The sequence below is a fragment of the Meriones unguiculatus genome, chromosome 14 (genome assembly GCF_030254825.1).
Source record: "Meriones unguiculatus strain TT.TT164.6M chromosome 14, Bangor_MerUng_6.1, whole genome shotgun sequence".
In the NCBI taxonomy this organism is placed as follows: Eukaryota; Metazoa; Chordata; class Mammalia; order Rodentia; family Muridae; genus Meriones; species Meriones unguiculatus.
This window is the reverse complement of record NC_083361.1, coordinates 20,766,960-20,779,634: the sequence shown is the minus strand read 5'-3', so window position 1 is coordinate 20,779,634 and position 12,675 is coordinate 20,766,960. Positions and strand designations below refer to the sequence as shown.

General features: G+C 45.8%; 1 protein-coding gene across 1 annotated transcript in view; it reads right to left on the bottom strand.

Moving 5' to 3' along the window:
- Window positions 1-4,063: 4,063 nt before the first annotated feature.
- The window catches only part of Pdilt (protein disulfide isomerase like, testis expressed), a 31,902-nt gene continuing 23,290 nt past the window's right edge, over window positions 4,064-12,675 (bottom strand). The window contains exons 9-12 of the mRNA XM_021653004.2: window positions 10,077-10,197; window positions 7,845-8,023; window positions 6,467-6,556; window positions 4,064-4,479 (exon numbers count right to left, since the gene is read on the bottom strand). Coding sequence (XP_021508679.1) covers window positions 4,204-4,479; window positions 6,467-6,556; window positions 7,845-8,023; window positions 10,077-10,197 — 666 coding nt within the window. The 3' untranslated portion in view covers window positions 4,064-4,203. The remainder of the gene's footprint in view (window positions 4,480-6,466; window positions 6,557-7,844; window positions 8,024-10,076; window positions 10,198-12,675) is intronic.

The window sequence follows — 12,675 nt, the reverse complement described above, 5'->3', positions numbered from 1 at the left end:
GGTTGATGGAGCCAGAGCGGTCAAGGGCACCATAAGAAAACCTACAGAATCAACTAATCTGGCTCCAAAGGGGATCATAGAGGCTGAATTGCCAACCAAATAGCAAGCATGCGACATACATAGGCCCTTGAAAAATATGCAACAGTTGTGCAGCTGGGTCGTCATGTGGGGCTTCTAGAGCTGGAGCAGGGGCTGTCTCTGACTATATTGCCTGCATTCACATCCATTTCTCCTAACTGGGATGCCTCCCTCAGCCTCAATAGAAGAAGATGTGCCTAGTCTTACTGTCACTTGATGTGCCAAGGCTGGTTGATATTCATGTCCATGGTATCAGAAAAAGGTAGGAGAGATGGAAGAGGGAGGGTAGGTGAGAGAAAGGGATTAGAAGGAGAAGAGTGAGGAAAAACTGCCATCAGGATGTAAAGTAAGTAAATAATTAATTTTAAAAAGATCTTTTTATACAACATATATATGGTTTCCCGTCCCCTACTCCTCCCAGTTCCTTCCACCTCCTGTCATACAGATCCACACTGTTTCTGTCTCATCTAAGAAATAACACAAATAAATAAAAAGCAAACAAATCAGGATATGACAAAAATAAGCAGATTTTTAAAAAGGCTCAAGAAATGCATATGTAGACACACACACACACACACGTTCACATACCCAGGAATCCCATAAAAACCTGAAAATGAAAACCATAATAAATATGCAAAGGACTTGTAAAGTATGGGGAAAATCTTCTTAACATTACAAGACAAACAACCTCCAAAGATGATGGCTGAGCAAGGCACTGATCTGTGAGTATGGCAGAATGCCATTACGAGTTATTTCATTGCTATGGTTTGTTGTGTTTTGTTTTTAGTGAAACAGTAGTATTTTACGTTCCCTTAGTCCCTGGCCTATCTGGTCTCAGGTTCTAACCCACCCAACTGTGGTTGGGTATGGGTTCCATCACATGGAGTAGGCCTTAACTCACCAGATATTATTATTAACTCACCAGTTATTCCCACAAGCTCTGTGCCACTATTGCAACATTGTTATCTTGCAGGCAGGTCACTCATAGACTGAAAGATTTGTGGCTGGCTTGGTGTTTACCTTTCTCCTTTGGTGGAGAGTGTCTTCAGAGTATTTTCTAGGACTATGAACACTTCCGTGGACCTCCATAGAGATGAAGGCTCTATGTGGGCACATTCACTGTGTTGGATGAGTTCTGGAGGTGTTGTCTTCAGCAAGGGGCTTGACTCTCAGTTTGTGGAGAGCACCAAAAGCCTTGGCAACAGCCTGGGTTGTTTGGGGGTTCTCCAGGGATCCCTTTAGCTACTGGAAACTTCATTTGGTGACAAGAGATGCAGAGAGTGTGCTCGTATGTTGTCTCAGTAAAACAGAGGACTGAAGTTCAGAGAAATTGAGTAACTTCTTAAAGGTTACACAGCTAGCTAGTGCTCACTGCAAACTGAAGCCCAAATTTTACTCAGATTTACCCCTTCAGTCAACTTTATTTCTTGAGGGTTAAAGAATATCCCATGCTTAGTCACTGAAAGGTCTTATTCTGACAAGTGGTTCCATCTTTTTCATTAGGGTGGAGTTAAGGGGATCAAAGGTTTTGAGAACACGATCAGACAGAAAAGAAGGGGTTCAAGTGACAGATGGATACACGGGAGAGGAGCTGAGAGCAGCCCTTCCCAAATGAGGACTATCTGGGCCCCATCTCTCTGCTGCTTCTCCTCTCCCTTCTCTGAGGATCTAGGTGCACTTGTGGAGCAGGCACACCACAGTCTTTTTCCTCTACTTCACTGCTTGTCGTGGGCTCCGTTCCATGTGCTTTAGCCTCCACAGCCCCCAAGAACCCCTCCTTTGACTGGTAACCACATGGCTGTGAGGTGGAAGCAGGTGAGTCTTACATCGTGTCCTGAATACTAACACCTTTCCCCATAGGGGCATCTGGCGCCAGTGAGTTCCAGGGCTGCAGGCTGCTCTCTGTTTCACCCGGATGTGAGCAGGTTGTGGGGGGTGGGGTGGGGGTGGTGGAGGAATTGCTTCTGCGGGTCTAAAGACACAAATAGCCTTTACATGTGTGATGGGTGGAAAGCACAGAGGCCCGAAGGGAATTTAGGGAGCAAAATCCCCGTAATAATACCCTTCCCTTCTCAGAAATCCCATAGCCCTTGATGAGATGAATAAGAAAAGCAGTATAACTATGAAGCACTGAGTAATGGCCCCCAAATATACACATCCTATTTCCTGGAATGCATGAATATTGCCTTGCAGAATGAAAAGGACTGTATAGGTGTGATTAAGTCCAGGCGAGAGATATGAGGTGGGGGGAATCCTAAAGGTTGAATACAACCACCACAGTAGAAGATGAATGCAGAGGAAATGTGAGGATGAGACATAAGGTCCTGGTGATTCCAGGACAAAACACAAGCCAAGGAATGCAGGCATCTCCCAGGAGACTGCAAGGCAAAGGTTCCTTCCGGGATGCACCAACCCTGATGAACCTTGGCTTTTAATCCAATGTGAAAAAAACTGAGACGGGGTTTCACTAGGCAGCTCATAATCCCCCTGCATCTGCCTGAGCGCTGGAATTATAGCTGGATACCAAGCCTAACCCATGAAACTGATGTATAATTTCTGGCTTCTCAAACAATGTGAGACTAAGTCGATGTTGTTTTAAGCCATTAATTCTGTGTTTGAAACAATCAATGAATCCTGGACCTGGAACAATGTCCTCACCTCTTCCCTTGGTGATAACCATGAAGTCATGTCTCCAGGGAGCAGGTGTTGCCTGATTTTGTTTGTTCCAAGGACATTTTCTGAGCCTCTACAATGTACCACGGAGAACACGCAGCAGGCACTAAGAAAGCAGTGTCTCTCTTTGTATTCGTGAGGCTGGTCATGGTGGGAACAGGAGTGTACTGTTCAATCGCTTGATGGAATAGCAAAATGCTCTCAGGTATTAGTGTCTTGGAGGACTTTTTAGAAATGGCAACATTTGAAATCTAAATGATGAAAGCAGCTGGGTGAAGATGGGGGGATGAGTTTTCTGGAGGCTTGAGTTTAGATAGAAGGAACAACCCCACAGAAAGAATGTGTTTCGTTCAAGGAATACGTAAGTGTGACTGGTGCATAGGAACTCAGAGAACTGGGGAGAAATGGAGGTCCACAGAGCTGTCTAGACTTTGCAGAAACAGACTGGAAATATTCTAAATGTCATGAAGATGCCAGCGGCAGGGTGGAGACAGAACAGATAGTGAGCGCTGAGAGCTGCGGTGTTTGGAATCATCTCTGCATCTCTGGGAATCTAGAAAGGGAGTGAAGAGAGGACCTGTAGATTATCAGGAGACAGACCAGTTCTGAGTCTTTGGCTCCCAAGAAACAGTGGGGTGACTCTCAGCAATGCAGAGAAGTAGGTGGGGTCATGGGGAGGGAAGCGAGCAGTCACCTAGAAAGAACAGGTGGATCACGTGGAAGGAAGCAGCTGGAGTCACAGAGGAAGTAGGTGGAGTCCATGGAAGGAGAATGGAGTCACAGGGAGGAAAATGGGTAAATGCATGTGAATCATCAAGTTTATAGTAATAGGGAAAAAACACACAGGGGATTATTCTGCCATGACTATTTGATGGTGGGTTACTTCCTGGCTTGTAGACATCTAGAGACAAGCTTGGAGTTGGATCTCTTAGCCTGTCGAACACCTGATTTGCAAGACTTAGCCAGACTTCCTGAAGGCACAACTAGTGGGAAGTCGCATACAGAGGGGCTAAATAGGTGAGCTCTAGAGTGACAGGAGAGATATGACTCCCACCAGTTCTCCAGCTGAGTGATTCTGACTGGTACTCATCTCCTTGTGCCCCCATTTGTTCATCTGAAATGGGGACAATGAAACTGGCTTGTAGTTATGCTCCAGAAGTAAGTGAAGGCCTGGGGAGTTGCAAATACCCAGTCAGTATTGGCATCGCATCGTGGCTCCCCTTGCAGCCCTGGCTGAATTCCATGCCAAGCGGCCCTTTCAATGAGCACAATTTCAATTAGCTAGGGGAAAAGAGGACATGAGCAAACAAGATCAAAGACACGCATGAGCTTTATTGTCTAGCCCCCACCCAACCTTCCACTTGATCCATGGCAATGTCAGAGTAGATGCACTCAGAAACTGATGTCAGGACCTGGAATTGGGCTCCTTTCCCCCCCAAGGCTTCAGAGAATCTAAAGTTCTTCTCTGGCTTTGATTTTCCTCTCTGGTTGTGGCCCTTGCTTCGGCTGAGCCTCCTCCGCCGCCTTCTCAGCAGTTTCCTTTCTGCTCGCTGGCAACTCTGGCTTGCTTATGTTCCTCGGGGCAGGTGACTCTTTCGAGGGTCTGTCTTGTTTGGTTGTGTCCTCTGGCTTGAGCAACGGCTGCTCAGGCAACTCCTCCATGACATGCGTCTCTGGCTCAGCCAACTCTTGCTCCTCTATCACTTCATCTTGCTCAATGGACAACAGCTGGTAAAGAAAATGTGGGAGCAAGAGAGAAAAGGGGGGGAAGAATAAAGAAAAGAAATAGGTGTGATCATTGTAGTGATGATTGGTAAAGCTGTCCTCGATGACGCCAGAAAGAATCCTCTTCGGCTTAAGTCTGTCCTCAAAGATACAGTGAGATGACAAAGTGCCCAACTATGGTTTTGACCTCTTTGGCAGGTGGCACACTTCTGCCGATATAGCTGCCTAGCCCCTAACTCTAGGACAGAGCAGGTGACTTTCACTTAGGTAATGAGGTCTCTCTCTCTCTCAATAAGGAGGACCCAAGGGAGGGTGCCCAAATGTCACTTAGAAGGGGAACTAGGATAGACAACAAAAGTGGATGACGAGAGGGAACTGGGCAGAAGATGGAAAGGGGGGGAAACAAAGGTGGGGACCAGATTTGGGGAGAATGGGAGAGGGGGAGATGAGAGGGCTGGGAACAGGAAGGGAAGGAGCAGCTCCTGGTCAAGCTGGAGGCCTGGGACAGGGTGGTCTAATGGGAGGATATGGGTGTGACTCTAGCTCAGAATCCTAAAGGAGGGACATGAAGATGGAAGTGACCACCTCATAGTCAGGCAGGGCTAGTAGACGAAGGGGAACAACAACCCACTGACAAAACCTTTGATCTAAAAGTTATCCTGCCTACAAGAAGTGCAGGGATGAAGAGGGAACAAAGATTGAGGGAATGGCCAACCAATAAGTGCCCCAACCTGAGACCCATGGTAGAGAGCTAGCCCCTGACACTATTAATGATGCTCTGTCTGCTGTGCTTGAAGACAGGAGGCTACCTTGACTGTTATCTGTAAGGCTCCAGCCAGCAACAAATCAAGACTGATGCTGGGACTAGCAGCCAAGCATGGGTAGGAGCTCCAGGTGTCCTGTGGAAGTGTTGGGGGAAAGATAAAGGACCTGGAGGGGACAGGACCCTCACGGGAAGACCAGCAGAGACAACTAACCCAGACCAACTGGGACATCAATAGAGAGCATGCATGGTCTGGACCTAGGCCCCTGCACATATGTCTTTATGTGGGTTGCCTGTTGAGTGGAGAAGTGCTGTTTCTTGGACTCTGTGAGTGCTTTTAGATTGCATCCCCATGGTGGGGCTGCCTTGCCTGGCCTGGGGAGGGTGGGACAGGACGATGAGGATGGTGTGACTTGGTGTGCTGAGGAGGATTGATGGAGGAGGCGGCTGCCCTTTTCTGGGCAGAAGGCAAGGGAAAAGGAGAGGAGGGGGGTTGGGTAGAGAGGAGGGATGGGACACCCTTGGGATGTAAAGATGATAAGCTGAAATTTAAAAATGAGGTCTCCCTCTAGCATACATGTTGCAACTACTGAGAAGTGGGCCTTTGCTTTCCAACCAAGGGGAGGTGAGTTTGAAGTCATGGTGTTGATATTTATAGCTATGGGGAAGCGACTGCTTGAGAAAACTGCCAAGACAGAGATAACAGATGGAAAGGCAGAAAGCAGCTGTGCCAAATGTCCTACCAGGAAAATGGGTACACACCCATTGCTGCTGAAGCAGGCAGGCAGTGTCTTTGATATTAGCAACAGGAAGCATCCTGATTCACACAAAATCTTCTAGGAGGTGGCTCACTGTGGCATGGTTCAGAGGAGGGGGAGACAGACTGTGGTCACATCCATCAGGACAAGCCATACCGGAGGACAGACCCCCATCAAAACGTTTGGTTGTCATCTCAGGAAAGAGACAAGCAGGCTGCTTTGAAGGCTTCCTGCTACTTCTGAGTCTGTTTTCTAATGGCCACCATTTCTGCTTCCTTGTGGCAAGTTCCCTTAAAATAACCAGTGAGCTCACTCCAAGTGGACACTTGTCCATGCAGCCTCAATACCATCTCCAGAGAGAATGGAATGACAGATGGAACTCATTGTGGCATAATTTTTATATGGGCCATTAGCTTCCTGGTAATTGTGTGTGGGAGAGAAAACCCATCCTGTAAGCTTTGCCCCTTACCTCCTCTTCTTCCTCAACCCTAAGCTTGACATGGCTTTCCAGGAAGTCACTAAAGGCCCTTATGGTGTGTTCTCCTTTATACATGACAGCCTAGAAAGACAACAGAGCAGGATTAAAATAGAGCCTCTTCTTATAAGTCTCTCATATATTATTATATAAAACTAAATTTAGGATTAAATTCCTAGCAATCTGGACCTACCAAAAATACCTTAACCTCTGTGAGCCTCCTTTTGCATGGCTCTGAAGTAAGGATGGAAACCTCTCCCATTGGAGGACATGAGGAATGTGCCATATATGAGTTACAAAAGCCATGCTTTATATAGGTGTAACTCCTGGCTGCATTACCTACCTGTGTGGTCTACTTACTGAACTTCTATGACTCAGTTTCCTCATATGGGACTAATTCCAGGAGTTTCCCTGTAGTGTGTTGGACTAAATGAGCTAATGTAAGAAATGTGCTTGAAGCAGTGCTTGGCTTATGGTAAGAGTGTCTGTCTGGTATTAGTGGCATTGTAACAATAATGAAAATGGTGGCCAGCATGAATTCATAATAGTTCCCTTTCCTTTGTGAATCTTTAAGGGGGTTAGAAAGCTACCCACTGGTTGGTTAGACTTTTTGCCATGTAACTTAAAATTTGTGACTCTTATCCTGTCAGTGGGATGGCATCACACTCAGTCCTGCCCGCCTCATCACTCATGATACACATTCTACCTACAGACTTCATGACCCCTCCTTTAGTCTAATTTAAATCCCCACCATTCTCCAGAGTCCCAAGTCTGCATGAAGACTTTAGTCATATCTGCCCTCTCGTTGCATATATAGATGGACCCATGCCATTGTGACTTTTTCTCTCACTCAGCCACTCTTCTCTGGAACAAGGCCCTTGGCTTATGCCTCTTTGATTAATACCCTTCCCCATCTACCAAAGTCCCATAGATAATATGTTCCACCAGCCCTGGTGATGGCAGGTTAAGAACTAGAATTCCCAAATGAAAAGAGGATTATTGACATGTGGCACAAATTCTTTTATCTGGTAGTATTCCACTCCGATATAAAAGGGCCCTTTATCCTCTGTAGTATAAACTACAGAGAGCTCAGCCTCACTACTACAGGAAACTGTATCACTATACCCAACCAAAACATCCACGTCCATTTGACACAGGGATTGGTCAACAATAAGCAATGGACTCAAGTGTGCACAATTACAACGAGTCTTAGAACTTGTGCGGAATATGCTGAAAAATACTCTGACCTTGAATATGACCACACACTAGGGACTAGCGCTGAGAATGTTCAGCAGAATGCTGAACTGGAGAAGAGGCAAGTTCTTGATGGTGACATAACACTTTCAGCTATGTGGTCCTACGAGCCCCTCACCTCTTGTGAGTCCGTAGGGAAAAGCCTGAAGAATGGGTACTGTTCTGGCTTCTCCAGCTGAATGTCGTTTGCTGTAATGTCAATCTTGGCGATGATGACTGTGGAGTGGTTTTGATACTTCATGCCCAACTCTTCCAGCAGTTCTAATAGGGCCCTGCACTTCTCAGACCAGGGCGCATCTGGAAAAGAAAGGTCTTTCTCAGCTCCTGCTGTCCAAGGACTCCGTAAGCTGATGCCACACAGCACCGCTGTCCTCTTCTTACCATGCCTCTGCTGAACAAGCCTCACCCTCATGCCACAGCTTACTCTTACATATCAGTATATGATTACTATTAAGTAAATCAAAATAACAATTAATCCTAATCCCCTTTCTCCTGGGCACTAACATTTTCCATGCATTAATATTTTCTTTAAAACAACAACAAAACAAAACAAAAACTTTTCTTCTAACATGGTGTTCCACTGCAGCTGAAGAGAAAACCAAGAAAAAGATTTATGCTGTTGTTATGTCTGAGAACATGGTGTGTTTGTAGGACAGAAGTTAAGCTACCTGCCCAGAGTCATCCATAAAATTAAGCAAAGGGAATAGAATTTGAAGTCAGGTCGCGTGGGCTTGATTGTGGCAGAGCGTAAAGTTACATAATATTATTATCACATAACAATAAAGTGCACCTTTCAGTCCCTTGGAAGAGAACATTTCCAGGAAGCTGAACAGGTATGCCCTAAGACTGTGATGACTACCTTTGGCAGGGTCTTTCTTGTGGAAAGTTCCTTGGGCTTTGAGTGGCCCAGACGGCTGGCCCTTTGGAAAGAGACCAGAGTAGAGATCCAAAAAACTGGAAAAGCCAGACCTCACTGGTTTCACCTGCATTTGAAGCTCAGAACTCAAGAGTTTTGTTCTATGGGAAGAATGGCCTCAGAGGCCCTGACATTACACTTTTGCAGGCTCATCTATCCACTTACCAGCCAAGTGGCCCCTGTGATTAGACCTCCTGCCTGCAGCACCCAGAGAGCCCCTGGAGCCTGATGGGCCCTGGCTAGGAACATGGGAGACTCTAATGGCCAAAGCCCCAGGGTGCACTCCAACAGCCCTGCTTCCAAGAAAATGAGGCTGGTCTTGCCTTTCATCAGAAGGAAATGAGTGTTCTCGGAACTCCGTGTCTCGAGTAAGTAAAGGCTGCCCCAGCTCTGCGATGAAAGGGAACAGATTGCTATGACTCACTCTCAGAAGCACTGTCAGCAGGCAAGTGTCTGCTTCATTGTGAAAGGATGTACAATGGAATCAGCACATGATGGCTTCACTCTGGGTCTTATTACTTACCGTGCGACCTCGACCTGTGTCATGGAGAAGGCCACTGTGCCTTCCTCGAGACGGTGTTGTAACATACCAGAGGCCAGACTCAAGCTTGGCTCAGTGCACAAGCTCACTAAATGATACCTTTGCTCTTCTGAGGTAGCTTTGGAGTCACCTTCTACAGTGTCTCATGGAAAGAAGGCTGTAGTTTGGGGAGGCTCACATATAACCCACGGATGATGGAAAGGGGCCCCAGCCCTTAGACAGCAGTGGAAATAATCATGATAGAAGAGACAGCAGTCATCATTTGCGAAGTGCTTGCAACATCTCATTTGCTCTAGAGAGTCATCGTCACGAAACATTTGCACCCCTACCTCACAGGGGCCATTGGATGAATCATGTAAGGCCCAAAGCAGGGCATTTCTGGATGACAGTATGAATGTACTGCCGGAGCCTGACTGAAAATGTTCAAATGCAATTTCCAGCACTCACTGAATGGTACTGGGAATGTTCCTTTGTTGAGATTCTGTTGAGTGACCCATACATGGGAGGCGTGACAGCAGCTGCTTTCAAGAGGATGTGGTGGGGAATTCAATGACATGGGACTCAAGGCTGAGTCCTAATATACTGTCGTGTGCAACAAAACCATGTCAGTCACCCTCATTATGGTTACAAATTGCCACAGGCCTGGATTATGTTGGGGAAGCATTCATACATGTGAAGAATTAATTTGGGCGCCAATTTGCCCGCGGCTGCTGGCATCTTGAGCTAATCCTTTTGAGAGTCAAGAGATAATCCTCAGCACGGTTTGAGAGATTTTTGGTTAGAGACTGCACTGTCCAAGAATTCAGAAGCAATACTTGAAGAGTAATAGTGGGAAAAGGGTCGGGGTGGGGAGGCCTTAGCCCCTCTCTTGTCGATTCTCTAAAGCTACTTACAGAACATCACAAACACGTCCTTCTCCTTGTCAAAGACAACCACATTGAAGTTCTTCCCCACGAGCTTCTTCACAGACCCTTGGTCCCAATACTGGGGTATCTCTTCGCTGGATGCGTGTTTCTAGGAAGCAAATTCAAGAGATCTAATACGCTCCGCTCCAGAAAAGAACAAGCAAGCTGGAGCCCCCCCCCCCCGCCCCCAACCCTCCATTACAAACAGTGAAAAGCTTTGTCATGAAGAGACAAACTCTTGAAAGGATTTGAAATGTTGAGAGAGTCACTAACTCAGCGCCTGTTCTGCACTGTCCAGAGCAGACTGGGGTCAGTCAGAGCACCGAGGGAGAGTCAGAGCTCTGGGCTGCACATACGTGACTCCTGAGATTCTCAGATCACTGTGGGAATTGTGTCGTTGGCCTCTCAACTAGAATGTCTGAAAACAATGGCTGTGAGGGTCAAGACCAAGGCATTTCTGCTCCAGCTTCTCTCAAGTGCATCACTATTTCCCTTTTGGTTTTCTTCAGTGATACTGGTCATCAGTTGCCCCAGAGCCTAACCCCACCTGAGGCTGTTATGTTCTTTCCATCACCAGGAAAGCCTTCTCCAAGTTTTACCCCTCCTCCCTCTAGCCAGTTAACACAAATTTATCCTTCAAGATGAGCTTTGGGGAATTATTTTTTGATTTCCCAAGTTATATGAGCTCCTGTTACCATAAGTTCTTTAATATGTCCCCGTGTGTTACTTTCAAAATATTATCACTTATTTTTCTCCTTTTTTGCCACACTAGATGGTATGCCATAATGGACTTTTTCTCATCTCTCATCAAGTGTCTGTACACCTAAAGACCTCAGTAAAGAATTTTCAAATGAATGACAGAAAGAATGAATTCAATTCAGTGGCTATTTTTGTTTAAAGAAAATTTTAAAGATCTTAGGACATATTTTTCTATACAATCACCGACTCCTGGATATCTCTTCAGTCTATACCCCCTTTTCCATTCTCCCTGTGATTACCCTAGTCTTGATATCCCATGCTTCTTATATCTATCCCCCCTTCATCTCCTCCAAAATTTCATGGTGTCTTTATTTTCTACAATTAAGGCTTTCTTTCTATCATGGAGATGTGGTTTCTCCTGGTATATGGGATGCCAAATCTGTACTATGCTTATGAAGTCCTTGTTGTCTGGCTTCTGTCAAACCCTTTAGGTTTTTTCTTGGTGGTGCTATCCCTCCTCTTGAAGGTGCTCACTGGAAGCATAAAGGTGGTGGGAGCCTCAACATGGAAGGCGAGCAATGATGCAAGCAAGGAGGAATTAGGAATAGACAGATCAGATAGAGATCATTAGAGAGGCAGAGGATGTCTATCTGTGTTCCAAGAGCACAAGAGAACGTGTTGGCCTTTGAAGAGTAGAAAAACATCTTACATCTAAGTGGAAAGAAGCTAGAAGCCAAGGAGAGTCTCAGGTACATTATGGATATGATAATGAAAGACTTCTCTCCTTGATGATATACGGGTAGAGTGCTGAGCTAAGAATGAAGGTAGGAATGCTACTGGAAAAGAGATTGATCTAAACATAAAGAGATAAACACCTTAGAGGAATTTATATAGAGATGTTGGGGCATTTCTTGGTAGAGGGAAGTTTGGTTGGCGTGTCCACAAGGTCAGTCAGTCTAATGGTGAAGTTGCTCTTTTCCAACATTACTATAGAAGTGTAATAAAACTTAAGTAGGCTCAACAGGAGTTGGATTTTTGCCTGGAGGTATACATACCTTCTATACTTTCAGGGTATAGAAGTAGAACATGGAGATGACGAGGAAGTTATCAGAGTTTAAAAACACAAAACCATAGAACCGAAGTTCATGGAGAATGGCACCAAAGAGGTTGAAATAGGATCCAAAGATTAAGGGTAATGGGAGAGGTGAGGCTCTGTAGCAGTGTGGTCAGTCAGTGGGGAAGTGAACTAAGAGGAGAAGCTTGACATGAGGCCTTTGGAGGAACTTCCAGCTCTGAACCATGCGCATATAAACAGGTTGGCTGAGATGGCATGGGCATTCCAATTCATGGGGAACAGAGATAAGCATGCTGGATGTTAGCGTCTAGGAATGATGGTAATGCAGCATGGAGATAGCCTGCACTGAGGAGCCAGCATCCTCAGAGAAAGGGAGATGGTCAGAGGATGGCAACAGAAGTAAGTGGTGTGATGCCAAAAGCATGGAAGGCAAAGAGTGTTGAGTTTTAGATGACAGAAGGAGAAATGGTGTGGAAGTATCTGGAAGGACACAAGTTTAACATTTGACATCATGGTCACTTGAATCAGAGAAGAGCTTCCCCTTGAGAAGGCTGCAGAGGAGGCAAGGTCTCCGTGGAAATAGACAGAAGGGAATGGAAGCAGTTAGAGCTTAGTTCTCCGCAGATGCTGAGTTACCTGAAGACTCTCTACACACTCCTAGCATTATCTAAAACAGTGGAAAGGATTCTCCATTTACTCAAAGATGGTAAAATAAACATTGTTACTCTGCAGGAGTGTAACTAAGAAGCAGCTGCAAGAAGATTGAAATCCTCCTTCAGAGGACAAGTCAGTTCTTCTGAGAATTTATTTTAT